Source organism: Sinocyclocheilus rhinocerous, unplaced genomic scaffold (assembly GCF_001515625.1).
Source record: "Sinocyclocheilus rhinocerous isolate Xijiao unplaced genomic scaffold, SAMN03320098_v1.1 scaffold558, whole genome shotgun sequence".
NCBI lineage: Eukaryota > Metazoa > Chordata > Actinopteri > Cypriniformes > Cyprinidae > Sinocyclocheilus > Sinocyclocheilus rhinocerous.
The window spans coordinates 1,873,645-1,897,870 of record NW_015634502.1 but is presented as its reverse complement, the minus strand read 5'-3'; the positions used below and the strand labels follow the sequence as shown (position 1 = coordinate 1,897,870).

The following is a 24,226-nucleotide window of genomic DNA, read 5'->3' as shown; positions in this document are numbered from 1 at the left end:
ATCATCAAATGAAGTTATAAGAGCTATGCAAATCAACAGAATATATCAACAGAATATATCAACAATAAACATTTTTAAAGATACCTTACAACAGACTCAAGAATGTTAAATGTTTTAGAAGCTTTTGAGTTCAAAGGTTTGGACATATTCTTAAAAGAAGTAAAAAGGGACTTTATATCAGATGAAAACATTCAAAAGTTTACAACGAATGGATCTGGCTTTATGAAGGTGAAATTTACCCAAGACAAAGCAATAATACAATATATTCAAGATTAATGTCCTTAGAATGATAATCTGACAACAACAAAAAAGATAGATTCTGTCATTTCTATCATTTTGTTACAACAGAAAAAAATAACATGGTAACTTCTGACCAAAAAACTTGGAGAATGGGCAATGATAAAAAAGATTTCATCAATATTACTAAATGAACACAATGAAGATAACAGAGACAGACAATGGGGTAAAACAAGGGTACACACTGGCAGTGTTTTTACAAGATGGAGGAATTTAATGAAATGTTTTGGTTTCAATCTATATGGCGTACTTACGGACTGTCTACTCGACAGGTAAGTTAAACATCAAGTTAAATTTATTTCCGTGTAGATTCGTAAGAGCTGTGTTTGTGATGTTTGAGTTGGGGGAGGCGTGACGCGCTACAAAGCCGTTTGCAAAGGTTGTGAAAACCTATTTCATTTTTGTAGTTCCGCTAGATGGCACAAGTAGCGCAGAAACTGCCTAAACTCTCGGTATGTGACGTATCAAATTTTCATGTTGAGATTATTGCCCGAAGCCTTTATCACGGTTTACGGTATGATCACGATACTGAAAAAATGTTGGAAAAAAAGTGTTGTCTTTATAATACTTACTTTACAATAAGGTCTCATTAGTTAACCTTAATGCATTGACATTAAAATGAGCAATAGCTACATTTGTTAAGTTATTATTCTTTGTTGAAAAACAAAATACAACTGTTAGTTCATGTTCGCTTGGGTCCGTTAAATAATGCAGTTACAAATTTTGATTTTAATAAAATGTGCTATTAAATGTTGAAATGAACTAAGATTAATAAATGCTTCAGAAGAATTTTTCATTTTTGTTTACTGGGTTACTGGGGTAACAGCTGCATCTCTACTGCTTTTCCATCAGGGCCATCTGTATGGCGGCAATCATATGCCATTAAAGGCAGAGTAAGTGATTTCTGGTAGCCAATGTTGATATTTGAAATCACCAAAACAAACACGCCCCTACCCCAAAAGGGTCTTGCCCCTATTTTGATAGCTCCGCCCCACATATACATACGCAACCCAGGCAACGATTAGTTCTGTGAAACAAAGCAAAACCAATGTTACACCGTGTCTACGGACGTGAGCGGTGCGGCGCAACAAATCCCCAACAGAAAACTGCTGCCGGGTTCTATTTATGACGTGCTGACACACATTTCAAATGGTTTTCAACGGTTGTTTGATCGCGTCCAGTGTAGGCAGACTTTAGCTGTTGTAGACACGGTGTTACTCACCTATTGAGAAGAAACAAAGCAACCTCGTCGTCCACTGATGCTGGCGCACGCGGTAAATCACTTCCGCGAGAGAAAAACAGATTTACACGCGAGGAAACGGGAGCCCGCGAGCTCATTTCAAACCCTCGCGCGCGTGACATGTCCTCTGCGCGCAATACAAGTGTCAAATGCATACATGGTGAAACCTGTGTTTTATAGGAACACAGACTAAACAAATCTTCAAATATTACGATGTATCTATTTACAAGATTAAAGATAAAACACATAAAAAGGGTTCGTATGTGTATCTCTTATCATCTGAAGACTGCAATCACTAGTAAACGGAAGACTTCCTATTAATAAAGTATCTGAAAAAGATCTACTCTATGAACAATGCATTAAATTACATTAAATAAAGACAAAATAAATAAATAAAACAAGCAAATGAAACGATAACTCACATGTATCTGGTCCACTGATGCCATGTCTTAAGTCACTGACTTCCGGAAAAGAGGAATAACCAATGACATTTGAGGTTACAATTAAAACAGCAAGCCCCGCCCCACGACTGACAAAAATAAGTGTTCGCGCGAGCAGATGAGGAAAGATCGAGCGCGAGGATGTGGGGAATGATCATGCGCGCGCGAGGGCTTGTATTGCGCGCAGAGGACATGTCACGCGCGCGCGAGGGTTTGAAATGAGCTCGCGGGCTCCCGTTTCCTCGCGTGTAAATCTGTTTTCCTTTCGCGGAAGTGATTTACCGCGCGCGCCAGCATCAGTGGTGCGCTCGGTTATTAATGGCATAGGATTGCCGCCATACATCTGCTGTCATAGAGTGAACGTGCACTTTCATTCAGCGCATCTCCTTCACTCGTTCCGCCATGCGCTTCTCATCCATGTTGAGCTTGTTCAGTTCACATCAGAGTGCACATGAGACTTTGAGGAAGCTACTCTGTGTTGTGCATTTTACCTAGCTGATGGGAAAAATATTCCTAAAATGAAATGAATTTTGAAATGACTTTTAAAAAATCGGAATAATTTGGAATAAATAATTATTCACGGTATTTTGAAGTGCCCACGATAACATTGTATGGGTTTTATCGTGATATATCGTCTTACCGAATACCGGCACATGTCTACTCTCTACCTTTAAGTTACAAATGTTACTAAGTTACTAAGTTACTAAACCTACCCTTACAGTAATGCAAATACAGTAATTATGTGTTATATTCGCGGTTGTGGCTAGAAGGGATACAGCTACAGGAAACCAACAATAAAATTTTTCTTCTATCTGTTAGATTGTGTTTTATTAAAGTCTACACCTACACCTACCCCAACTCTAAACCTACCCTTACAGTAATGCAGATACATTAAATATTATTATTCCGCGTGATGTTAATGCAGTAATGCATTATAAAGTCAGAGTTATTTGATTTCAACGGAAGAAAAGTAATAAATATGTTGCATTTATAAAGTGACCTTTCTTTTAATTAAAGCATTAGTGTATTTATTGTGTGTTTATTAATGAACATTGTCAAGTTTCTGTTTTCATAAATATCATGAGATGCTTTTAAATGGGCTTATATAATTCTTAAATAGTGTGTGGTAATATGTTAAAGTCACACACAGACTTAAACATTCAGCACGTGAATCACAACAATGGTAACCATTCAATTTCATTTATTTTCATTAATTGTAACAATAACCATTTTATTTGCTCTTTTTGTTGTGCTACTACTGACACAAGACTGCAAATAAAATTGTCAAATAAAATCAACAACTGTAAAACAAAGCAACTGTATAATTTATTCATACCGCAATGCACTCTGGGAGTCAGTGAGTTAGCTATACTACGTCATGAGTAAACCTAAATGAAAGGATGAAATACCCCCTACAGTTCTTTTTTAGTTACCAGAACTCTCGTGTAAGTAAACTATACTAACTAAGCATCTGTCAGTACAACATACTATTCCTATTTCACTTTACTTAGTTTTTTCAAGGCAATCGGTTTGCATGCTTTTTTTTAAGTAAGCCCAACTAATTAGATTTTACAGTGTAGTCATGTGACTCTATATTTATTTATTACATTTTATATTATCATCTCACACATGGATCTGAATTTTATATAATGTCTAAATTCTAAATCAAAATACATATCTGATATGACTTAATATATAATTATCATCAAACAAACAATATAATTCATATTCTCAAGGATTAAAGATTAAACGGAAAAAAAATAAAATGATTGCACAACCATCAATTAGGTGGCGATATGCACTAAGCATGTAAACGACCATTGAACAAAAGAAGAAGAAAGAAACAGCATGGCGCGCTTTTTCTTAGCGTCCGTTTCCATAGTGACTCGTCGATTCGTCGCTCTGTTGAGAATGTCTTGAGTCTTACAGGAACATACTCGGAGTTGAATGAACTTACTCCCGGACGCGTTTTTGGAACCACATACTTCGAGTAAGCAAGGTTTGGGGTTAATCAACCGAAAGTTCAGGGTTTAGCTGACGGTACATTAACCGTGCTTTCTGGAATACACCCCTGTTAAAACAACGGCTCTGCTTCCAACAATAACAGGAGATGTTTTTGCAACGTTCGCTTTGATTCGCCTGGTGTAGACAGTTTTTTTTAATCTTTACTTACAAATGTGTTTACTTTTTAATTTTGTGCCTCAAATTTGTTGTATTTTTGTCTCGACTTCTAAACATCTCTTAATTTGAATTGAATTTCTGCTCTGCATTTTCACTTATAATTTTTTTGTCACCTACTATTTTTTTTACATTTATTTATTTTTTTGCGCACTGTCATAATTTTGCTGATAGCAATATTTTTAATCTCAACAACAGTGTTTTGGATTTGTGATGTAAAGCGTGTGGGGAGCTGTGAGGGGAATTTTGACACTTAGTCCTTTGATGTATGATAAAAACAAAAAAATTCCAAAATTAAAAAAAGGAAAAGAAAAAGCAAGTAAACCAAACAAACACTGCCCACATATCCCCCACACTCACTCAGCACTTCTGTGGCCAAGCAAGGGCCGGACTTCTCATTGCCATGTGGTTGAGGGGAGGGGGCATTTTAATTTCCACATTCTTTCAGAAAAAAAATATATAATTTCTTCTCCCAGCAACTAATGTTTTCTATTCTGCTCTGTGTGAATCGAAGGTGATGAAGAGGACAGAATCAGTTGCTTCTCTGGTTGCCAGCTGTGGTCTTAAAGACGGAGATTCACTACTACATGAAGACGGGGCATCTTCAACTCTTCAATATACAGTCATGACCAAAAGTTTTAGCAGTGACATAAATTTTGTGTTTTGCAAAGTTTGCTGCTTAAGCTGTTCATTCACGTTGTTTCTAGATTATTGTGTGGAGTGATCAGATGCATTTACAAAAAAAAAAAAAATCACTGTTTTTTGATCCTGACACAAAATGACCAGCTAACATTAATTGATTAATCATATCAATAGCACATGTGAAAGTGTGCTGCTTGGATCGCCATCAGTCAGGATTTGGCCCAGAAGCTAATATCCAGCATGCCAGAGTGAATTGCATAGGTTATAAAGAACAAGGGTCAACACTGTAAATATTGACTCATTGTATATTTTTTGCCAATAAAAGCCTTTGAAACTTATGATATGCTTATCATTGTTTTTCAGTATACCATAGAAACATGTGGAAAAATAATCTACAAATACTGAAGCAGCAAACTTAGCAAAACACAAAATTTATGTCACTGCCAAAACTTTTGGCCATGACTGTACAGCCATATAGATAAGAAACTTGTGATTTAACAAGGTCAAAAGAAAAAAAAAAAAGTCTGATGCTGGATGACATCATCGTGGTCAGGTCTCGACGTAGGATTGACTTTTTGTTGTTCAAGTGGGTGTGTGAGCGCCCTGCTGTGCTTGTAAGAAAATAGCATGTTTGAACTGCACACTACGTATGTTGTGTTTATATTCTCATAGGATTTTTGGCACATCATACATGTGCTTTATAAAACCAAAGCAGTGTGGTTTTGTGTGAGTGTGCTTATGCGGGTATGTGTGACTGTTAACACAGCTGGCATTAGCTGGTCTGTTTAGCAGCCCGTGGTGGTGGTGTGCTCAGAGAGTGTGGACTCTTGAGTGGGAACTGTTGTCAAAATCTTAATCCTTTAGGTCTCACCCTCACGCTCTCTCTCTCGCTCTGTCCCTCTAAACTGTCCAGTCTCTCTGTGCCACACAGGGAGGTAAAGATGAGAGCAAGAAAGAGGCAGCTGAGGAGGATTTGCACTTCTGTTTCGCTTGTTTGGCTGAGATTGGGACCGGTTTGAGAACATCCACAACTCCTTTTCTCTCTCCTTGCTTCCTGTATCCATCTCTCTTTATGGAGCTCCCCAGCATCACACACACGAGTGGCAACACGGCAGAGAACGCTGTGAAATGGCAGCTGTGTTATGATATGACAGCTAAGACCTGGTGGATGGTGAGTGGCATTATTTAACCTACTTTAAGGAAACTTCAAAACTTTGTGCTAACCTGTTGCGGGTTTCGCATATACAGTATATATCTTTTTTGAATACCAGTCATGATGTAATTGGCTGCGGAGTAATTGTTTGAGGGGTCTGACGTGTTATTTGTAGTGTGGTGAGCAGGTGACCTCAGATGACTTTGAGCGCTGTTGTTAGGATGAAGCTTAGACATGGTTTCTGGGAATTTTAATTTTGCCTTAGCATGTTTTATGAAATTGCATGTCAATTGTTATTGTTTTACTAAAATTCTTTGACATTGTAGCAAATTTACTGACTTTACATTTTAGTGCCAATTTTACTTATGAATAAATAAAATAAATTAAAAATATTATTTTAATACATTTGTATAATTGTATGCATATATAATTAAATATTTCAATAAATAAAATATAAATAAAAAATAAAAATAGACTGTATTACTCAAACATTTCCATCAAAAATTACTCCGTTTTTACGTTCTTTAACTAATCTCTCCATTTATTGTGAAAGCCAGTCATTTTATTTATTTAAAGGTTATCAAATATTTTTTCTTGAATTGTAGGCACTTAACTTTGACTTAATACATACCTGATATTACTGTCCATAGTGCTCCTAAATGACATGTGGCATTAAATCAAGCTGATCTGCAGCGTAATGCTTTGAGTATCATTTTAATATTTTACAATATGTACAGATTGAGCCTGCTCCTGTTCTACATGGTCTGATTTTGTTTTCCTCACATTATTATTAGCACATGAAGTTGTTTAAACTCCATTCCGTCCATGTGTTTTATTTCACATGCTTTGTGTTTTAGCTTATCTTACCGTGTTCTCCAGAGCTGGAGAGCTCTTTTCTTCTCTCAGCCAGTTTCTGTTGGAATTCTCTTTGTTTGCTCAGTGTTCAAGTCTTCAGTTTTGCTTATTTATTCATCGATAATGGATTGATTCTGTTCCCTGTTTCATCTCTGTTATAACAAAAGTGATTGCCCACCCTTTATCCTTTTCTCGCTTGCTTTCTTCCTCTCTGTCCTCCCTCCTTTTCTCTCCTTACTGCGTTAGCCACCCACACTTTTGTTTAAATTAACTTGGCAATTAACATTTGCTATGAGCCTTTACTAATAACTAATCACAAATGAAGGGCTTTGATTGTTTGTCAAGCCCAGTTTGAGAAATGACCTTGCTCTCAGAGCCGGTGTTTCACACATGTTCTCACTCATTCACTCACTCAATCTCTTCCTCTCTTCATGCTTTTATCCTTCTTGTAAGCGGCACTTTTTCTGTTCCATACGTACCCCAAAATGTTCTCTGTAAAAGATGTTTCATAATTACATTTTCCTAAATTACCTGCTGTTCTGAAGAACTTTATATAGTATGGCTTGTATACATTCTAGCAACCTCTTTATTTCCTCCTATTTTAAAATACATCTTCAGTGCATTATGCGGTTGTATTAGGTTGCTTGGTAAGACTTTATCAGGTGTAATGCATCTGAATGTAGAGTGTTGAATGCACACGCAACTTTGGGATGCTTTTTGACTCAAAGTGCCCGGCTCAGGACGTGTGGGTGGGTTACACATGTTGTGCTGTTGTAGCCACAACCTTTTGAAATCACATCTGACAAGCGGAAAATGAAAATCAACTTACAACAGAGAGAAGCACAAATGGTTTCAAAGTAATTGCAATTCATCTTTTTTTTTTTTTTTTTTACGTGTGGGTGGAGGAGTTTATGCTGGCTTTGCTCTTCTATAGGCTCTCTTTTCATACTACATTTAGTGCTGGAGGTCTTTTTGTAAACGGGAAATGGAGTGATATATTTATATAGATAGATTGAAATGAAACCTTTTTGTAGATTTACGTGCCATATGTGTGACATAATGATTCGCTATACTGTAGCTCAGAAACCAAAGATTGTTCTAGTTTGGATACAGTCAAATCTGATTGCCTTCCTGCTGATGAAATAAGAGGGAGAGGAGAAAAAAAAACTTAATCAAAGGAACATCTCCTCAGAATTTGGGATTTTCTTAAGTAGCAAGGAGATTAGGTTTGGCTAATGGGGTTTTTGAATTAAATATAAACATGGTTACAACTTAGTTAGACTTTTGCAGAATTACACTTCAGCTAAAGCTCAGGGGAAATGGGTTTTAATTTAAAATTTTGGGTTTTACAGATCATGTGCTATTCTCAATTAGAACAATCTCTGTTCGTTTTTTTTCTGTTGTTGTTGGGAAGGGCACTTTATACCATGTTGGTCTCTGGGCTAACATTCTGCCATCATTCACTCACCATTTTGTTATTTTAAACCTATATGCCTGTCTTTTGTCTGTGTAACACAAAATAATAAATTTGTTAAAATTGTCTGTTTTTTCCAAAATAACACTGGACCCCATTGGCTTTCATTTTAAGGACAAAAACATTTTTCAAAATATTATCTTTTGTGTTCAACAGATGAAGAAATGCTTATAGGTTTGGAGCAACATGAGGGTGAGTAAATGATGCAAGACTTTTCATTTTTGGGTGAACTATCCCTTAAAGAATCCCTTAAAGAAAAATCTATTGATTTTTGTTAATTACTGGCTCAAGTGCTTTGTTGATGACTCAATTTGGCACTGTAAATATATCTGTTATTAGATTTTATTCAAGGCTGTGTAATTTCAAGTCAAGCAGAACCTTTGTTTGTTGTCATGCTTTACATCTACCGCTGTGACGGTGTAGTGACACACGTGGTCAGGCTTGCATCAGCATGGCACGAATTGCGAATACCAGCATGCGTAAGACTTTAGACTTAACAGGAAGCACGCCTCGGGATTGTACCGCCAAACCCCATTAAACGGCAGAGCGTAAAACAGAGAGGTTGGCAAAATTTGTACCAGAGCCCATGAATCTTTCCCCTGTAGTGATTTTCTACAGCATGAGAGTGGGACAGCATGGGGGTTGTGGTTCCAGCCCGTGACTTCAGACGTCTGGAAACTGACATGAATCATTCCCAGCAGTAGAGAGAGCAGAGAGACTAAAATTAGAGAGAATGGTCATTGAGGAGACGCACTAACAGCCCTCACAGAGGCAGCCAGTCAGTACCGGTTGAGCTGGCCCGGCCTGAGGTGGGAGGGTGTAACCCCCGGGCATTTACACGTTTCTTCTTTAGCCATTTACCAGATTTGGGATCATGTGATCTGTGACTTTGCGTGTACATGTGTAGATGCAACTATATTGCTGTTAGTAACTTTAGTATGGCTATAAAATGTTAAAAGGATGCTATCAGATGCTAATACCATGATATTTCGATATATACCATAGTGCTGAATGATTACCATATTCATATACTATTTTTTGGCACTCCAAAATAATTCATAGAATACCATGGTATTACCATGATACTAGATCAATAAACATGGAAATACCATGATACATTTTCCTTTTTTATTGCTATTATTGACTGCCCGTGCTACAGGTAATGTTGCACCTAACAATGGGAATAAATGTCACTGCCTTTTTTATTACAATTACAGAAATAGTTCACCCGAAATTAAATTTGACATCAGTTTCTCACCCTCATGTTGTTCCAAACCCATATGACTGACTGACTTCTGTTAAATATAGTAATATTCATAATACTGCTTTGTTTTAAACAATAAAAAACAAAGGGGCTGCCAAGCTCTAAAATACTGTATGCTATATTGCAAGCTTTGTGTGAAAAACATTCAAATTTTAGTAATTATTCATGGATAATCTTCCCCACCACTGTAGCTCTTAAATTTCATTTGAATGATTTGAATATGCTTATATTCATGTGTATGCAAGTCATATAGGTTTAGAATGAAATGAGGGAGAGTAAATTAAAACAGAATTAAATATTTTGGACTATCCCATTAATACAGCTCATTTTGACATGCAGTTCTACTCATAAATTTGCATACCCCTTGCAGAATAGGCAATGAGGGATCATAAAAACTGCATTAAAAAAAAAATAGTACTGTCCTGAATAAGCCGTTTTATATAACAGACATTTACATATAGTCCAACTGATACAAAAATAATAACTGAATTGAATTCACACAAAATAACCAGTTTAAAGGTTTACATACCCTTGAATCTTAATACTGTGTGTTTTTTACCAGGATGATCAATACACTTTTAATGTTTTGTGATAGTTTTTTCATGAGTCCCTTGTTTGTCCTGAGCAGTTAAACTGTCCACTTCAGATAAATCCTCCAGATCCGGCATATTTTTTGGTTTTCTATTGTCTTCTGCATATTTGAACCATTTCTAAAAATGACTGTATGATTTTGAGATCCATCTTTGACACTGAGGACAACTGAGGGACTCAAGATGCTCACTGATGCTCAAGAAGGAAACACAATGCACTAAGAACCAGGGGGTGTAAATTTGAATATCATATCTTTTCATTTAGTACTGCCCTTCAGAAGCTACAAAAGATATTTACATGTTTACCAGAAGACAAAATAAGTACAATTTGCCCTGAACATCCAATTCAAAAACTTTAGCCTTAATTTAATACATATTCTGCAAGAGGCATGTACACTTACGAACAGAATTGTAACTGCATCTGTAGAGCAACTAAATGAAGTCTTAATATCTCACAATTAAACATTTCCATTCATGCCAAGAGGATGTTGAAGCTTTAGTGCTTGTCCCTTAATGAACTGGAGAGCTGAGGCATTGAAAAGGCAATCTGTTGGCCCCGGATAATCCACCACCTTAAAAAGGGAAAATATTTTGTTTTGCATTTTGCCTGCCAGTCTTCCAGTATAATCCTGACACCATCTGTGAGAGAGGATCTTCAGACAGCTGCATGCGATGTTGTGTCTACTCGTTTAGTCATGCCATTCAGTGCTTTGCTTTAGTACCCGGCAGTACCCACTACCCACACAACCTGCTCGATTCAACATGCAGTTCATAACATGTTGATACTACAACAGCATATGAGGGTTTAGAATCAACCACTAAAAACCCATATAGGTCTATCGTTAATATGAAAAATAGGGCGTATGCTGTATGTCAGACCTAAGTATTTATGGTGGTTACAGCCCTAATCCACTGTAAGGGGTCCTAAATACAACACATTTATCTGATGGACTCGTTTGTTACCTCAGTCTCATCTACAACATACTTATTAGTAAATCTTAATAGAAAAAAGAAATCATATTTGTCATTTTTTGTCAATAGGTAAATATAAAATATTTTTTAGGTTGAAATATTACATGTCACCACAAGGGGGAGACAACGCTTTGCTTTTTCCTTCATCTGGTGTAGATTTGTTGGCTAGTACATATTTATCCTAAGATAATTATCCAGAAAATAGGGAAATATGATGTATAATAGCAGATTTACTTCAATAACTAGTTTTAAGTTAAACAATTAGTAAGTTAAAAGAAAACATCTATATTTTATTGTTTGATTTTTTTCCTGTGCTTCACTTTTCACCAATATTTGTTATTTTATTCGGAGTCGCTTTAATACTCTTTGATTTCACTATACAGGTGCTTTGCATAATTTTTCATTTCGACTTGTCACAATATATTTTTGTTTTATTCAGAACAAATCCAACCAGTCTACTCTATTCAAGGCACCCAGTACTGGACAGTGTCCCAGCCCTAAACACTGCAGCTTAAAGCCAAACCTCATGCATCATCTTTGTAGTTCTGTAAACATGCTGCATGTAACATTGTTTATCTGTGTTGGAAAACGGATTTAAGCTTTGAGGTGTGTCCAAAACTGAAATACAAAGCACATGAAAATGATTCATATAGTGGGATAAAGCACAACACCACAGACACACATCTGTAAAGGGTCAAACATCTCATATTGCCTTCTTTTTTTGTTTCCCATGATTGAACCTTAACCACAGTTGAACAGACTTTTGATTGTGACGTAAAGCTGTTATAGGTCATAAAAACTATTTACCTTTTATTAGAACTGAGTAGGGCACATGGATTTGAACTTAGATGGCCAATCAGCACTAGAGTTTCTAGATATTTTTCTTTTTGTATTTTTTTTAAGTCAAATTGCTCATTTCAAAATAGTTAGACAATTTTTAGCTTGTGCGATGCCATCACAACATCAGGTTTTGCGTGATCTACCCTGCATTATCTTTATTCACATTTATTTTGTGAAAAAAAAATGCTTAAAACAATATTAAAGGGGTAGTTCACCCCAAATGAAAATTGTCATAATTTACTTGCGCTTATGTTGTTCCAAACCAAAACAACATTTTTTTTACATTCATTTATTTATTTTAACAGTGAAAATAAAACAATGAAAACAACATTGGACCACAATGACAAAACATTCAAAACGTTCTTCAAGAATGTCATACAGGTTTATCATAGCGTGAGTAAATTATGACTTTTTTTATTTTAAGTGAACTATCCCTTTCAAACAAAGCTAAAATGTATCTAAAGGTTTCATTTTTGCATCCCACAATATAATGTATTATTAAAATGTAGCCTCTTATTAAAAATCAATGGAAGTATAATGAACAAGTAAATGATTTTGCATTCCAATAATGTTTATTTTAAATGGCTTTGCATTTGAAGCATCTTAACAAAGTAATGCAACACTCATTTTTGTACTATATGAAGCAGGAGGTTGCTGCTTTGTCTCTTTATATAGTACGGGGCCCTTAGCACTGAAAAAGAAAACTTGAAAGGTTGATTTTAATTCCTATAATTGTCAATTTTGTTTTGACTCATAGGCTAAGCCATTTTCATGACTCAACTATCATCAGCAGCTAATCCCTTCTAAATGTAATTTATATCATTCATTTAATGAAGAGATCATTAGTGGTAGCTGCTTTAGGATAGAATATGTGCACTTGTCCTGAGGTCTTAACATGTGCTAACTAATCTGCATGTAATTAGAGTTCTTGGACTCTGCTGCAGGGTGCCGGGTCATTAGCTTATAACAGCATAATCACTGGCAAATTACTGTGGTGTAATCATTTACCTAAAAGCCATTAGTGAGGTCCCGCAGAGGATTTGGTGATTAATTTCTAACATTATGCAAATGGTGGATATTTGATGCTGAGCCAGGCTCTTTTCTCTTGTTCATGGCTGCTCAATGAATCATGAATCATGTTATCATGGTAGCATCTACTGTATTATGGATCCATATGTTTGCTCTCTCAATGAGGGTTTTGCTAAGTTTTAAGTACATCACTGTAATTACATTTGGTGTGCATTTTGCATGTTTGACTAAATTTGCAATTAAATGAGTAAACTGCACATTTCATCTCGACAATAGTGCTCTATAAAATCTAGCTAATATAGATAATGTGGAACAAAATACAAATAGATAAAAACGTACAAACTGTACACTGTGCAAATATTTCAATGACTTTCACAGAGATTGATTTTTATTAACATTTTCTTCAGTCATTTTCAGGCCACATATCATTTTAAGGTCTCACACTCCAGGTTGTATTTTAGCAGCAATAGCACAGTTAGTGTTTTAAAGAATCACTAAACTAAAGATTTTTGTGATATATTTATGAAAATTATGACAATACTTATATTTTGTTGATGTACTGTTAAGATACGGATCCTAACTTACAGCATTCAAGCACCTTAATGTAGTGTTGCTGTTTATTTAGCATGCTAACTGGACTGAAACGTTTGAAAATGTAAACATATACAGGCTAAAAAAAAAGAAATACATATTCATTTGCACCCTGAAATGTACCATTTAATAAAATGTGCACTTAGAGCAAGACTTGATTTGAACCACTTGTTTTTGATGGAATTGCTTGGCTTACTCTGAAGGTGACTGTAGTGTGCCACAAATGATTCAAAATTGGGAAATTATGCACAATTTGCCCTTAGTTAGCATTCAGATGGCAAGAACAGTGAAAGAAAAGTTGGTTCTCTTGAGAAGAAGGAGCAGAGTCTTGGCATTGGACTGCATGCCTTGGATCTGTGTCTTGAGAGAGAGAGAGAGAGAGAGAGAGAGAGAGAGAGAGAGAGTGAGTTTCCAGACGTTTTCCCCTCCCCCTCTCATATTGCAGTAGTTTGGAAAAGTGAAGTTGTATTAGAGACTGGGATTTGCCTTGGGCAATATATATGTGTCTCTGTGGAGCCGGCCAATAATGCATTACACCTACATGTGATTTCATTACATGGAAACAGCCACAAAAAGGCAAAGTCCACATGTGCTAAGAGTCTTTACTGCAACTCCAATGATGCAATTTGAGGGGGGAAAAGAATAAAACTATATTTGACATGCTAAATCTGCACGGCACTTGCACTTAAACAGCAGTTAAATAGAAAATTAACCAGCCATTAGATGGTGATTTAGACTGGTATTATGTTGATATGTTGAAAGTATTGTTGCTAAGATGCATCTTTAGGCTTCAACAAATCCACACTTTATTCACGATGTACTGCAGTATTTCCATCTCACCACTAGTAGGTGTATGACACTGTAGTATGGAAAGAACACTTGATAGGGACAGTAATTGATACCCAGTACTCTCTGTACAGCCTTTTTTTACACTAGATATCTTATCTGTTATATTACCTGAACCGACTGTTCCAGCCCTACAATATAGCCAAATCCATATACTCACATAGTTCATGTTTCCTTTTAAATTAAAAAGGTGCCATTCATAATTTATTGGGCATATCTCAGATAAATTATACATGGCTTACATGGCTTTAGATACCATAAATCTCCCCATATAGAATCAGGCTTAATCACAATAATAAGAACTAGGTGATGTAATTTTTTGGTAAACCTCTGCATGAGCTTTGGAATGTTTTCCACACAGCAGTATCACAGCCGTTTTTGGTCTGCCCTCTTGAGGATGCCCACTTTTATGTGTCAGAACGATTACTAACCCGCAGGCTGGTTTTTCAGAGATTATGTACTTACGTGCTTGGGTGAGTTAAGAGGTTAAAAACAGACCAAACATGTTTCCCCCAAACATTTCATGAGATAGGTTTAGATGACATATGATCTATCAACACACACGTATCAACAAAATAAACCTTTGCAGTTCATTTAGCTGTGGAATTTCTGAATGTTTACTGTCTGATTTCTCCTGATACAAACAGAGAAAGAGGGGAGAGAAGGGGAAGTTGAGTCCTTTTATGACTCGTTTCTTTCTTTAATCAACTGTTTGATGTAGCTCTTTTAATTTGTCCAAGTGTTCAGGCCAGAGGTTTTACCTTTCCGGTATAACAACACACCTTCAACATTTGCAGTTCACGGTATACATGGGTACATTTTTAGTTCAGGTTATTTTTATATTATTTTTTGACTGTTTATTTTTAGATAGAATCACTCCACTATAGAGGAGAATGCAAATGACACATCATTTCTATTATAAATTGTATTTTTCACTTTATACATGTCAATCTGCAATTTGTTATCTCAATAAAAATGACATAAGCATCTGGCATATATTGGTGTATTTTTATACAGTTAGACTTAATTTAAAATAATACAATTGCATTCTTGAATAGAATTAGAATATCATTGTTCATTTTTTTTGCTGTAAATAAAATAGTTGCAATTGGGCTACACTGCCATGTATTGTTTCCTAAAACATGATTCACTCTGAAGAGATGATTTTGCACATCAGGGCAGTCAAACCTGCAGTTTCCTGTGAGCAGGTATATTGTATCTGCCCTGCTGTGGCCAGGTCTTTTATTCACAGTTCCACTCTTCTCTGGATTAGATGCATCTTATTTGTCCATCAGGTACTTTCAGGTTTGACAGTAAAAAAAAAATGGATAGTACATTTGTGTATGGCAGCCAGTTGTTGAAACTTTAGTTTATGTGTGGGACGTGTGTGAAAGCCTGTACATGTGCCTTGTGTGTTTTCTGACCATGCTGTATAAAGTTAGCACTTCAATTTGATGTGCTCTTATAGTCATAACAATATATTGCAATTGTGTCATCATTTCATGCATGCATAAAATAAGACTAAATTGTAATTTATGCAATCACCGGAACATCAGCACAGAAATGTCTTTCAGTAAATTTAAAGTAAGCCAAAATGTAATTTTTAGACCTAAATAGAGTGAAAATATTTAGGACAAAATCTACTTGTTTTAGAGAGTTGGGCAGAAGTCGGTATTTTTGACTCAGAAGCTATTTTGTGGGAGAAACAAAAAGAGCGTTTGCACGGGGAATCAAGCGACCAAAGTCCGAAGGATCCAAAATATGCGACTGCATTCAAAGGTGCCAGCAAATACACGAGGACATGTGGATTTTGGAGACGGCTTGTTGGAAAAGAGTAAAACTCTTTCAAATAACGTTTAACAGAGCTTACTTTACCACATAAGTAGCATCTATATGTATTAATAGAGATAGAGTTTTATTTAGATTTATAGAGTTTTACCACGCAGATGAAAAGTTATTATTTTAATTACGGAATAAATAAAGTGTAAATAATTTTTTTTAGGAAAAATAATGATGGTAACGGTATACTATAGCCTACGATAATATTTCATTTGTGTTAAAACGCTTGAAGATAAAATCATGCAATCTCATATTTATAGCATACAGATATATATATATTTAAATTCATCTCAACTGTGAGATTTAAAGTTTGCGGTTATGTAGGAAATTTATATAAATTTAGCTTCATTCTTCATTGTCGTAAATTATGCTTCAGAAACAGGCAAATTAATAGCCCCAAAACATTTTAAATCGCGCTTTTAAAAAATATAAACAAACCAATTTCCTTTATAAATTTTGCTTTTTTAATTAAAATCTTAATATTCATTCTTTTAAATAGGGTAAACCTAATCAGTGCTATGTACTGATCAATACTGTAATATACTGACCCATTCGATTATTATTATTTTTTTTTAAAGACGTTATTTTATATTCATTTTATTAAATTGCACTCAGATGTTTCTCAAAAAAGGCTGCCAATTGACGACAAACAGACAAAGTTACATGTGATGGAAAGGAAGCAAGTCTTTAACTACAATGTTTAATCAAATCTCCTAAATTTAAGAGTAACCAACAGCAGGTCTACTGAGAGTATAAACTATAAGCTATTATCATTCTTGGCTCTGACCGAACAGCGTCTGATGAGGAACTCGAAAGGTTAAACATTTGGCTTCAGAGTTCAGGGAGCTTGCAGCTTTTTCGAGGAAGAAGAAAATCAAGACTCAAGCTCCGACTCTATTAGGCTAAATAAAGTTTACTTTTTGAGCACTGCACAGGTAGGCCACACTTTGTGTATGTTTATGAAAAACGTAAACAACGTATGAAAAGCGTAAAACCTTAAGTTCAGTAAACCTCTGTGCCCGCAAAAGTACAATTTCTGTAAATTATCCATTCTGAAACGTTATTCCTTGTTACGACATTTCAAGAGAATTTGATTTCTGCAGACATGCATAAATCGTGCCTAGCCCATAAAATACAACTCGTTTTCCTATGGGCCTACTTGACTGCCAGTTCATTTATGTTCTGAAATGCCCAAGGCGTCTTGTGACCCTTTAAATTAGAGTAGAAGGTATCACTTAAGGACACTGCAATAACTGACTGAGCAACTTGAAGTTTTTTTAAGTCTAAAATAGATGAAACGCAATTTCAAGTGACACTGGCAACACGGTCTCATGTTAAAGACTGATATGAACTTTGTTCACTTTAAGTTGTTCAAAGCAAATACATTTAAAATGTTTTTTTTTTTTGTAAAACTAGACACTAATGCACCAAAAAAATATTCACACAAAACAAACGCACACGCGCGCTTTACGCACGCACACTCAAAACTATTTTTTATTGATATATTGTTTATCTTGGAAACAGGGTTGGCACGACTCTCAAATCAGGTTTCGAAGTTAATGAAACATGCAATGTTTGTTCTGTTATAACCGGTTTAACATTCTTAGCCTTAAACTACTATATGAGCCAATGGCAAATAAGGATCTCTGAAGTTATAAAAAGAATATTTTGAAAATCTAGTTTAAAACACATGTAGTACTAAGTTATCATGCTGATTGCATACATTTTTATAAAAATTATTTTTTTTTAAAATTATTCAAGATAACCATCAAGTCAAATGTACTAAAATACTTTACTTGAACACTGAATACACTTGTGTATTTTTTAAGTTTTCAAACATTATTCAAGTTTTTTATGCATCTCGGCAAGTATTTTTAGGATTACTCCATTTAACCTGAACAGAAATGAAAGACATGATCGTCGTATAGACCTATGCTTTGATGGATGCATTCAAGTCATTTTGTATGAATTGTTGCATTTTAATGTATTTCTTAATAACTATTGATTCAGACAAAAATTAGAGTTACGTCATTGACCCATATATAAAGTATATATATATATATATATATATATATATACACACACACACACACATACACACTGTATAAACTACGCCATCAAGTGCAGTTCTTCTAAACGAGTGGCTACACTGCACGCACGCACACACACACACACACACACACACACTCACGCACACCACCCCAGTATTTCATCAATTCATTCTCCGCGAGGACTGTAAGATGCGTGTATGGAGCCCAGAACACCGTCTGTGTTGCTATTCGTGTTGTAAGAAACAAAAGAACAGACGAGGCATTGATTCCTCTCTATACACAAGGACATCTATGCGCGCTTCACGTGCAATGCTGCAAAGCTATGAGACCGTCGATTCAGCACTGTAAATTAAAGATAAACGACCAAAACAACAGCCTGCACCTCCAGCCAGTGCATTCTCTGCAGCAAGCCGTGCATTACTGTCAAATCTTTATTATGTCCTTCTGTACCTTGTAACGAGGATTTCGGATTGGACGAGGCTCGAAGACTTCGCGTGGGACGTTTTGTATTTGGTCAGTGTCCGGGTTTATTCCTCCCACCCGAAGAGCACGGATTACTTCTTTGCGAAGATAAAAGGATACGGAGTTATAAAAGCATCCGACGAGATGACCAAGCGTTGAACTGCAGAACTACAAAAGCCTCTGAGCTCTAACTTTGTTTGGGGGGGCGGAGGCTGGCAGTTTCGCTTCGAAATGGTACGTTAACAAATCAGTTTCATCATTATTATGTCGTTGTTCCTACAGACGAGGCAGATCACGAGTTGTGCACTCTTAAAGTCAAATGAGATCATCATCAACGCACAGGCGCCGAGTTTCGGTTTCCCCCCGCTTCCTCTCTTACCAGCCGGTTACTCCTTTTCTCGTTGGTTTTCGGCCAAACGTAAGGTTTTGTGGGAAAGGCTTACAAATGCTGGGGTATTATTCTCGCTATTGAGACGCTCAATGATTAAGATAGCAAGCGTTTTGGCTTTTCTCCCGTAATGAAAGTTATTAGTTCTGTGACAGGCGAAGGAAAAAAGGTGTGTGCGTGCCTGTGTTAACCACGGGACTCCGAAGGCCAAGTTGAAGTTTAAAGCCAGTAGAGGCAGATGCCCAGCAGTAGAGTTTGCTCAGCAGAAAATGGCCGCAGGCTCGCCGGCATGAATTTGACATCTACACCGACAGAGGCGCTCCCTCACCGGCAGAAGTCTCAGATCGTGTGCCGAAGTCACAACCGGGAGTTCGGCATTGTCTCAAAAAGTGCTACAAACTGTAGTTACTTGTCATGTTCGCATGGCAGTAGCAAACTGAATCTGTAAATAAAACAAAGTAAACATGCTTCACGAGACAGTGCCAAAAATTGATTTGACCCGGCTTGGCTGTTTACAGAAACAGTAGCTTTTAGCCAAGTAAGCTTGATACATTTACAAAAATTAGGATACTATATAACAGTGTTTTCTTGGGCATGCTTGAATATAATTTGGAGTATGTAAATACGATGCTGCATGGATTTCAGCATTATGTTATGTATAAACATACCATGATATGGCATCTGATAAAGTATGGTACAGTACTTTTTTTCTATCTTAGTCACTGCTGTTGCCAGTTAATTTGCGCTTACGTCAAGTTCGTAAAATAAGTTCAGACTTTTAAAAAATGTTTTATGTTTAGGGCTATATTGATATGTTCATTTGTATTGTATCTACAACTTACTCAAATCTTTATCTTTTTAAAAAAAAAAAAATGCTAACGTGGCAGTTTCAGAAAAAGTTTAAGAATGAATGTTTGTAATGGGATGGATATGTTTATTGGCAAAAGTATGTCATTTTGAGACGACGGTGTTTCAGCAGTGTGATAGACGGCTCTCTCCCTGTCCATAGTTCACGCCACAGTGCCTTCAGTGCATATTCATGAGAAATAACAGGTGTTGTTTACACTGTTGGTTTTAATAGCCTGCCTGGTTTTACACTTTAATTTAAGTCAATTGACGCCTAGGTTATTTGATCTCCGTGTTATCACTCCAGCAGAGTAAAACTTGATTTCTACAAGGGGTTAGGTCAAAAAAAAAAAAAAAAAAACTACACAGGAATAGTTTTTGGGTATCTACGACTGACCATGAGCTACTTGTAGATGACAGTTATTATGGTTACCGAGGCGCGTTATTTTCTTGCAATGACTTTATAAAAGCTTCTGGTCATCAGACCATGCAATAGAAGAGAAAATAGCCTCACTGAAACAGTACTTTTAGAATGAGTGCACTATGCATTGGACTTCTCATATGTATTCATAATTACACGCGTTTCAGGAATTTAAGTGACTGAGAGACAAGTCATTCCCTCGTTTACTAGAAATATATTCTATGTTTACAGTTATAAAGGTGGTCCACCTGGCTATAGTATTTTACGCGGGCTGACTTTTTAAAGTGTTCGATAAGCCTCGAACACTTTGTCATGAATGGATGCATGCATGTCCGCGCGAGCCAGGCTCTAAATGCTACTTTAGCGGTGCGTGTTGCAGTAAAATTTGTATTCATAATTACACGCGTTTCAGGAATTTAAGTGACTGAGAGACAAGTCATTCCCTCGTTTACTAGAAATATATTCTATGTTTACAGTTATAAAGGTGGTCCACCTGGCTATAGTATTTTACGCGGGCTGACTTTTTAAAGTGTTCGATAAGCCTCGAACACTTTGTCATGAATGGATGCATGCATGTCCGCGCGAGCCAGGCTCTAAATGCTACTTTAGCGGTGCATGTTGCAGTAAAATTGTTTGGAATACGCGCGCGGGTGAAGCGCCCAGAACGTTTCTGCGTCCGAACTAGATCAGCGTGAGAGGGAAGAGCGGTGCGTGAGCACTGGCGAAGAGGGGGGAAAGTCGTTTACCACTTTGCTTCGCACCATAGGAGCTTCAGAAACCGAGGCACATAACTTTTTTTTTTTGGTTAATTTCACGGACTTAACGGATGCCCCTGGACAGTGGAAACCAGGGTTAGCCTCTCTTGCTCCTTCAAGTAGGCTACTTTCTTTGGGATGGGCTATTTTCATAACGTCATTTCATTCCTCCCTCTTTTTCATTTTCTCTTTCTTTGATTCTTTCTCCCACCATTTCCTAAATGGAACAGATTGCAGCACCCCACGCGTTTTCCTGCCTGCAAAGTTTGGTTTCAAACGTGTACACAGTTTGCGCGTTCTCTTTTGCCGGGCGTCTCTTGATTTAACGGACTCGAAGTGGAAGTCAGAAGTGGCGGCGGTGGAAGTGTTAATCATGATGAGGCTTACCATGATTAACTGTGAGAAATGATCCACTAACTTGTCGGTGTTTTGCCACATTTCAAGTCACGCGCTCCCCTTTCAGCATGATGTATTCTCCTCTCTGTCTAACTCAGGTAAAGTGCTTATTTGTGTCTTTCTGAACGAATTGCTCCTGATACGCGACGAGATTTCAGTTCATAAAGGGCGGGCTGAGAACTATGCTTCTCTTTGCCTATTTAACATCCATTCAAATAACACTAAGCTGTATCCTCAAGTGTATATTAGTTTATTGGGTTGTTATACATTTCTATTATTGACCTTTTACAATGTAAACAAAGTCGAAAATCAATTTGACGAGGTAATATGAGTCGTTGTTTATCGTTGTATTTAAGATGGAGTTTGTGTGCAGTAGAGTAGACAGTGCAGTTGAGTGATGAGACATCTGCTTCAGTTTTAATCATAAATTAGAGGAGAAAGTTACATGTCATAGTTAGGATAAAATAAAACTTTTATTATTTCATATTATAGAATTTACTATTGTGTATTTTTATCTGAAGTGGATTAAAAATTATATATTTAGCCTATATGAGCACATCTATATGTACACCAGGACTAGTTCAGTTCATGCGTAGCGTTATAAGAGAGTGCATTAGTAATGTTTATATTCTGTGTTAAGACTGTTAAAACTTTGACTGTTTTATTGGTTACAAAATATATAAAGTTACAGTAATTTGAGAGAGATTTAGGATGATATCTATGCAATCCGGACTAATTACTGTGGTTTCAGCTCTTTTCTTGTGTGCTTTTTAAGTTTTCAATTAATAGGATATAGCAAAAAGTTGGCTATTGAAATATATATTTTTAGGCTGTTTAATTTTTAAAAAGAGATAAAAAGCATTCTGGACAGAATAACATTGACTTGCCAGACATCGGCCTTTTGCCTGTAATTTATCACAATTGATTTGAATCCCATATTGCTTGTGATAGCTGAATCAGTTAGAAAATATTTTAGCATTTTATGCACTGTGATAGTGCCTAGGCTTAAATGTGTAAATCTGATAGTATTTTAAAAGTATTTTTATCACCTGTCTGAATTTAGGCAGGCACAGAGGGTTTTTAAGGTCACTTTACTGTCTCAAATTGCCTTGCTGTATATTGACATGAGTCACTAGGATTTTAGATGGCTGATGATTGCTTTGACCTTGGCTTTGATTAGAAAGTTGCCGCGAAATTAAATAATTTTGCTTTGGTTTGTTTTAAATTTCAGATCGTTTTATTAAGGCCACTCCCCTGATTAACCAATGTCCACTTTTTATCTTAGAAACTTACATAATAATAATAATAATTAAAATATAAAAATAAAACTCAAACGTTGTTGCAAGTTAGCAATTGTAGTTGATTAAGAAGATTTTGTGAGGGGAACATTTTTTTGTTCTCTGCTCGGTAAGAAAGTTGTTCCATATGCTTGATTCGGTAAAAAGTCCATATTACTGACAGACATAATGAAAGTCTGTTACCTGTCAATCTGACACTAAAAATATGTAAATAGCAGTTGTAAAGGTCAAGGTATTTTGTAAAGGTCAAACTTTTTGATGGCAGTTTATCTTGTGGTATAATTCAGTTCGTAGTTCATATACTTTGTTTAAATAACTTCCTGGAAAACCTTTAGGATTTGGGCTTTTAAGTCCCACAAATATGTATTGTACTTTTCAGCTCTTAGTGAATGTGTTCAAACAGGCAACAGTACAAATACACGCCTCACCCTCCAGCGCTTGAATTTATTATTAAATAAATTACATGGGGCTATGTTTCAATGCACATAGGGTTTTTTGGTTCTTTATGGCAGGCGCTAGTTATATGCTAGACGCAGTCTTTTGATTAGTCAACTCATTATATACTGTGTAAACATGAAGTAACCATAGTTCACTTTTGGAGTTGTGTAACTTTACCAAATGTAGTTTTAGTGAATTATACAGGTAAACTATCATGCTTAGCTAAAAAATGTAAAATCCTAAAACTTGTTAAAAATAGTGTGCTCCACCGGAACATTTATAAACCACATTTGATCTTGAGGTTGCGATAAATATTTAGAAATGGAATAACCTCTGCTGCATTACAGATCTGGGTTGTGTAAGCTGTACTGTGAGCCAGCAGTGCGGAGACCTTTGGTTTTCTCTGTAACTGCTCGGCATGTCCACTGCCTCTTTGAGCTCACTGTTGTTGCTGATAGGATAATGTAATGTAGCAGCCTGCAGCGTTCGAGGGAGAGCGCGTAGCATGCACAGAGGTTCTGGCCGTAGTCTGAGTGAGTGTGTTGGGCTGAGAGAGAGAGAGTGAGAGGGACAGATGAGGCGTGTGCCAGACTCCACCGCAGTCCCGCTGGCAGCCGGAGGGGCCTTTCGCTCTGAGCTTCGCTGTACACAGGCGCTTCACAAAACAGCTTTTAAGCTCAGAGCCTGTTCCGTATGCTGCCATTACAACAATTCTGTCTGCAGTGAGCAGCAACCGCCTCAAATTTTAGAGCTGGTGGAAAAAATATTTTTCTTGACGTACTTTTGGTTTTTATTTTTTATTTATTTTTCTGATTCTAGATTCTATATATAATGTGTGCACAGTATTGCACTTAAAATATTACACACGCACACACACACAGTATATACAGTGTGTGTGTATATATATATATATATATATAT

General features: G+C 36.4%; 1 protein-coding gene across 5 annotated transcripts in view; it reads left to right on the top strand.

Annotated features, from left to right (window-relative positions):
- Window positions 1–5,910: 5,910 nt before the first annotated feature.
- Window positions 5,911–24,226, top strand: part of LOC107745803 (nuclear factor 1 C-type-like) — a 113,286-nt gene continuing 94,970 nt past the window's right edge. For 2 of the 5 annotated variants that reach the window (XM_016559804.1, XM_016559799.1), the window contains exon 1: window positions 21,113–21,667. In XM_016559804.1, the coding sequence (XP_016415290.1) occupies window positions 21,638–21,667 (30 nt within the window). In that variant the 5' untranslated portion in view covers window positions 21,113–21,637. Of the gene's footprint in view, window positions 5,969–18,436; window positions 18,998–21,112; window positions 21,668–24,226 lie in introns of those variants that run through there. The other 3 variants (XM_016559800.1, XM_016559801.1, XM_016559802.1) reach the window with 3 other exon arrangements.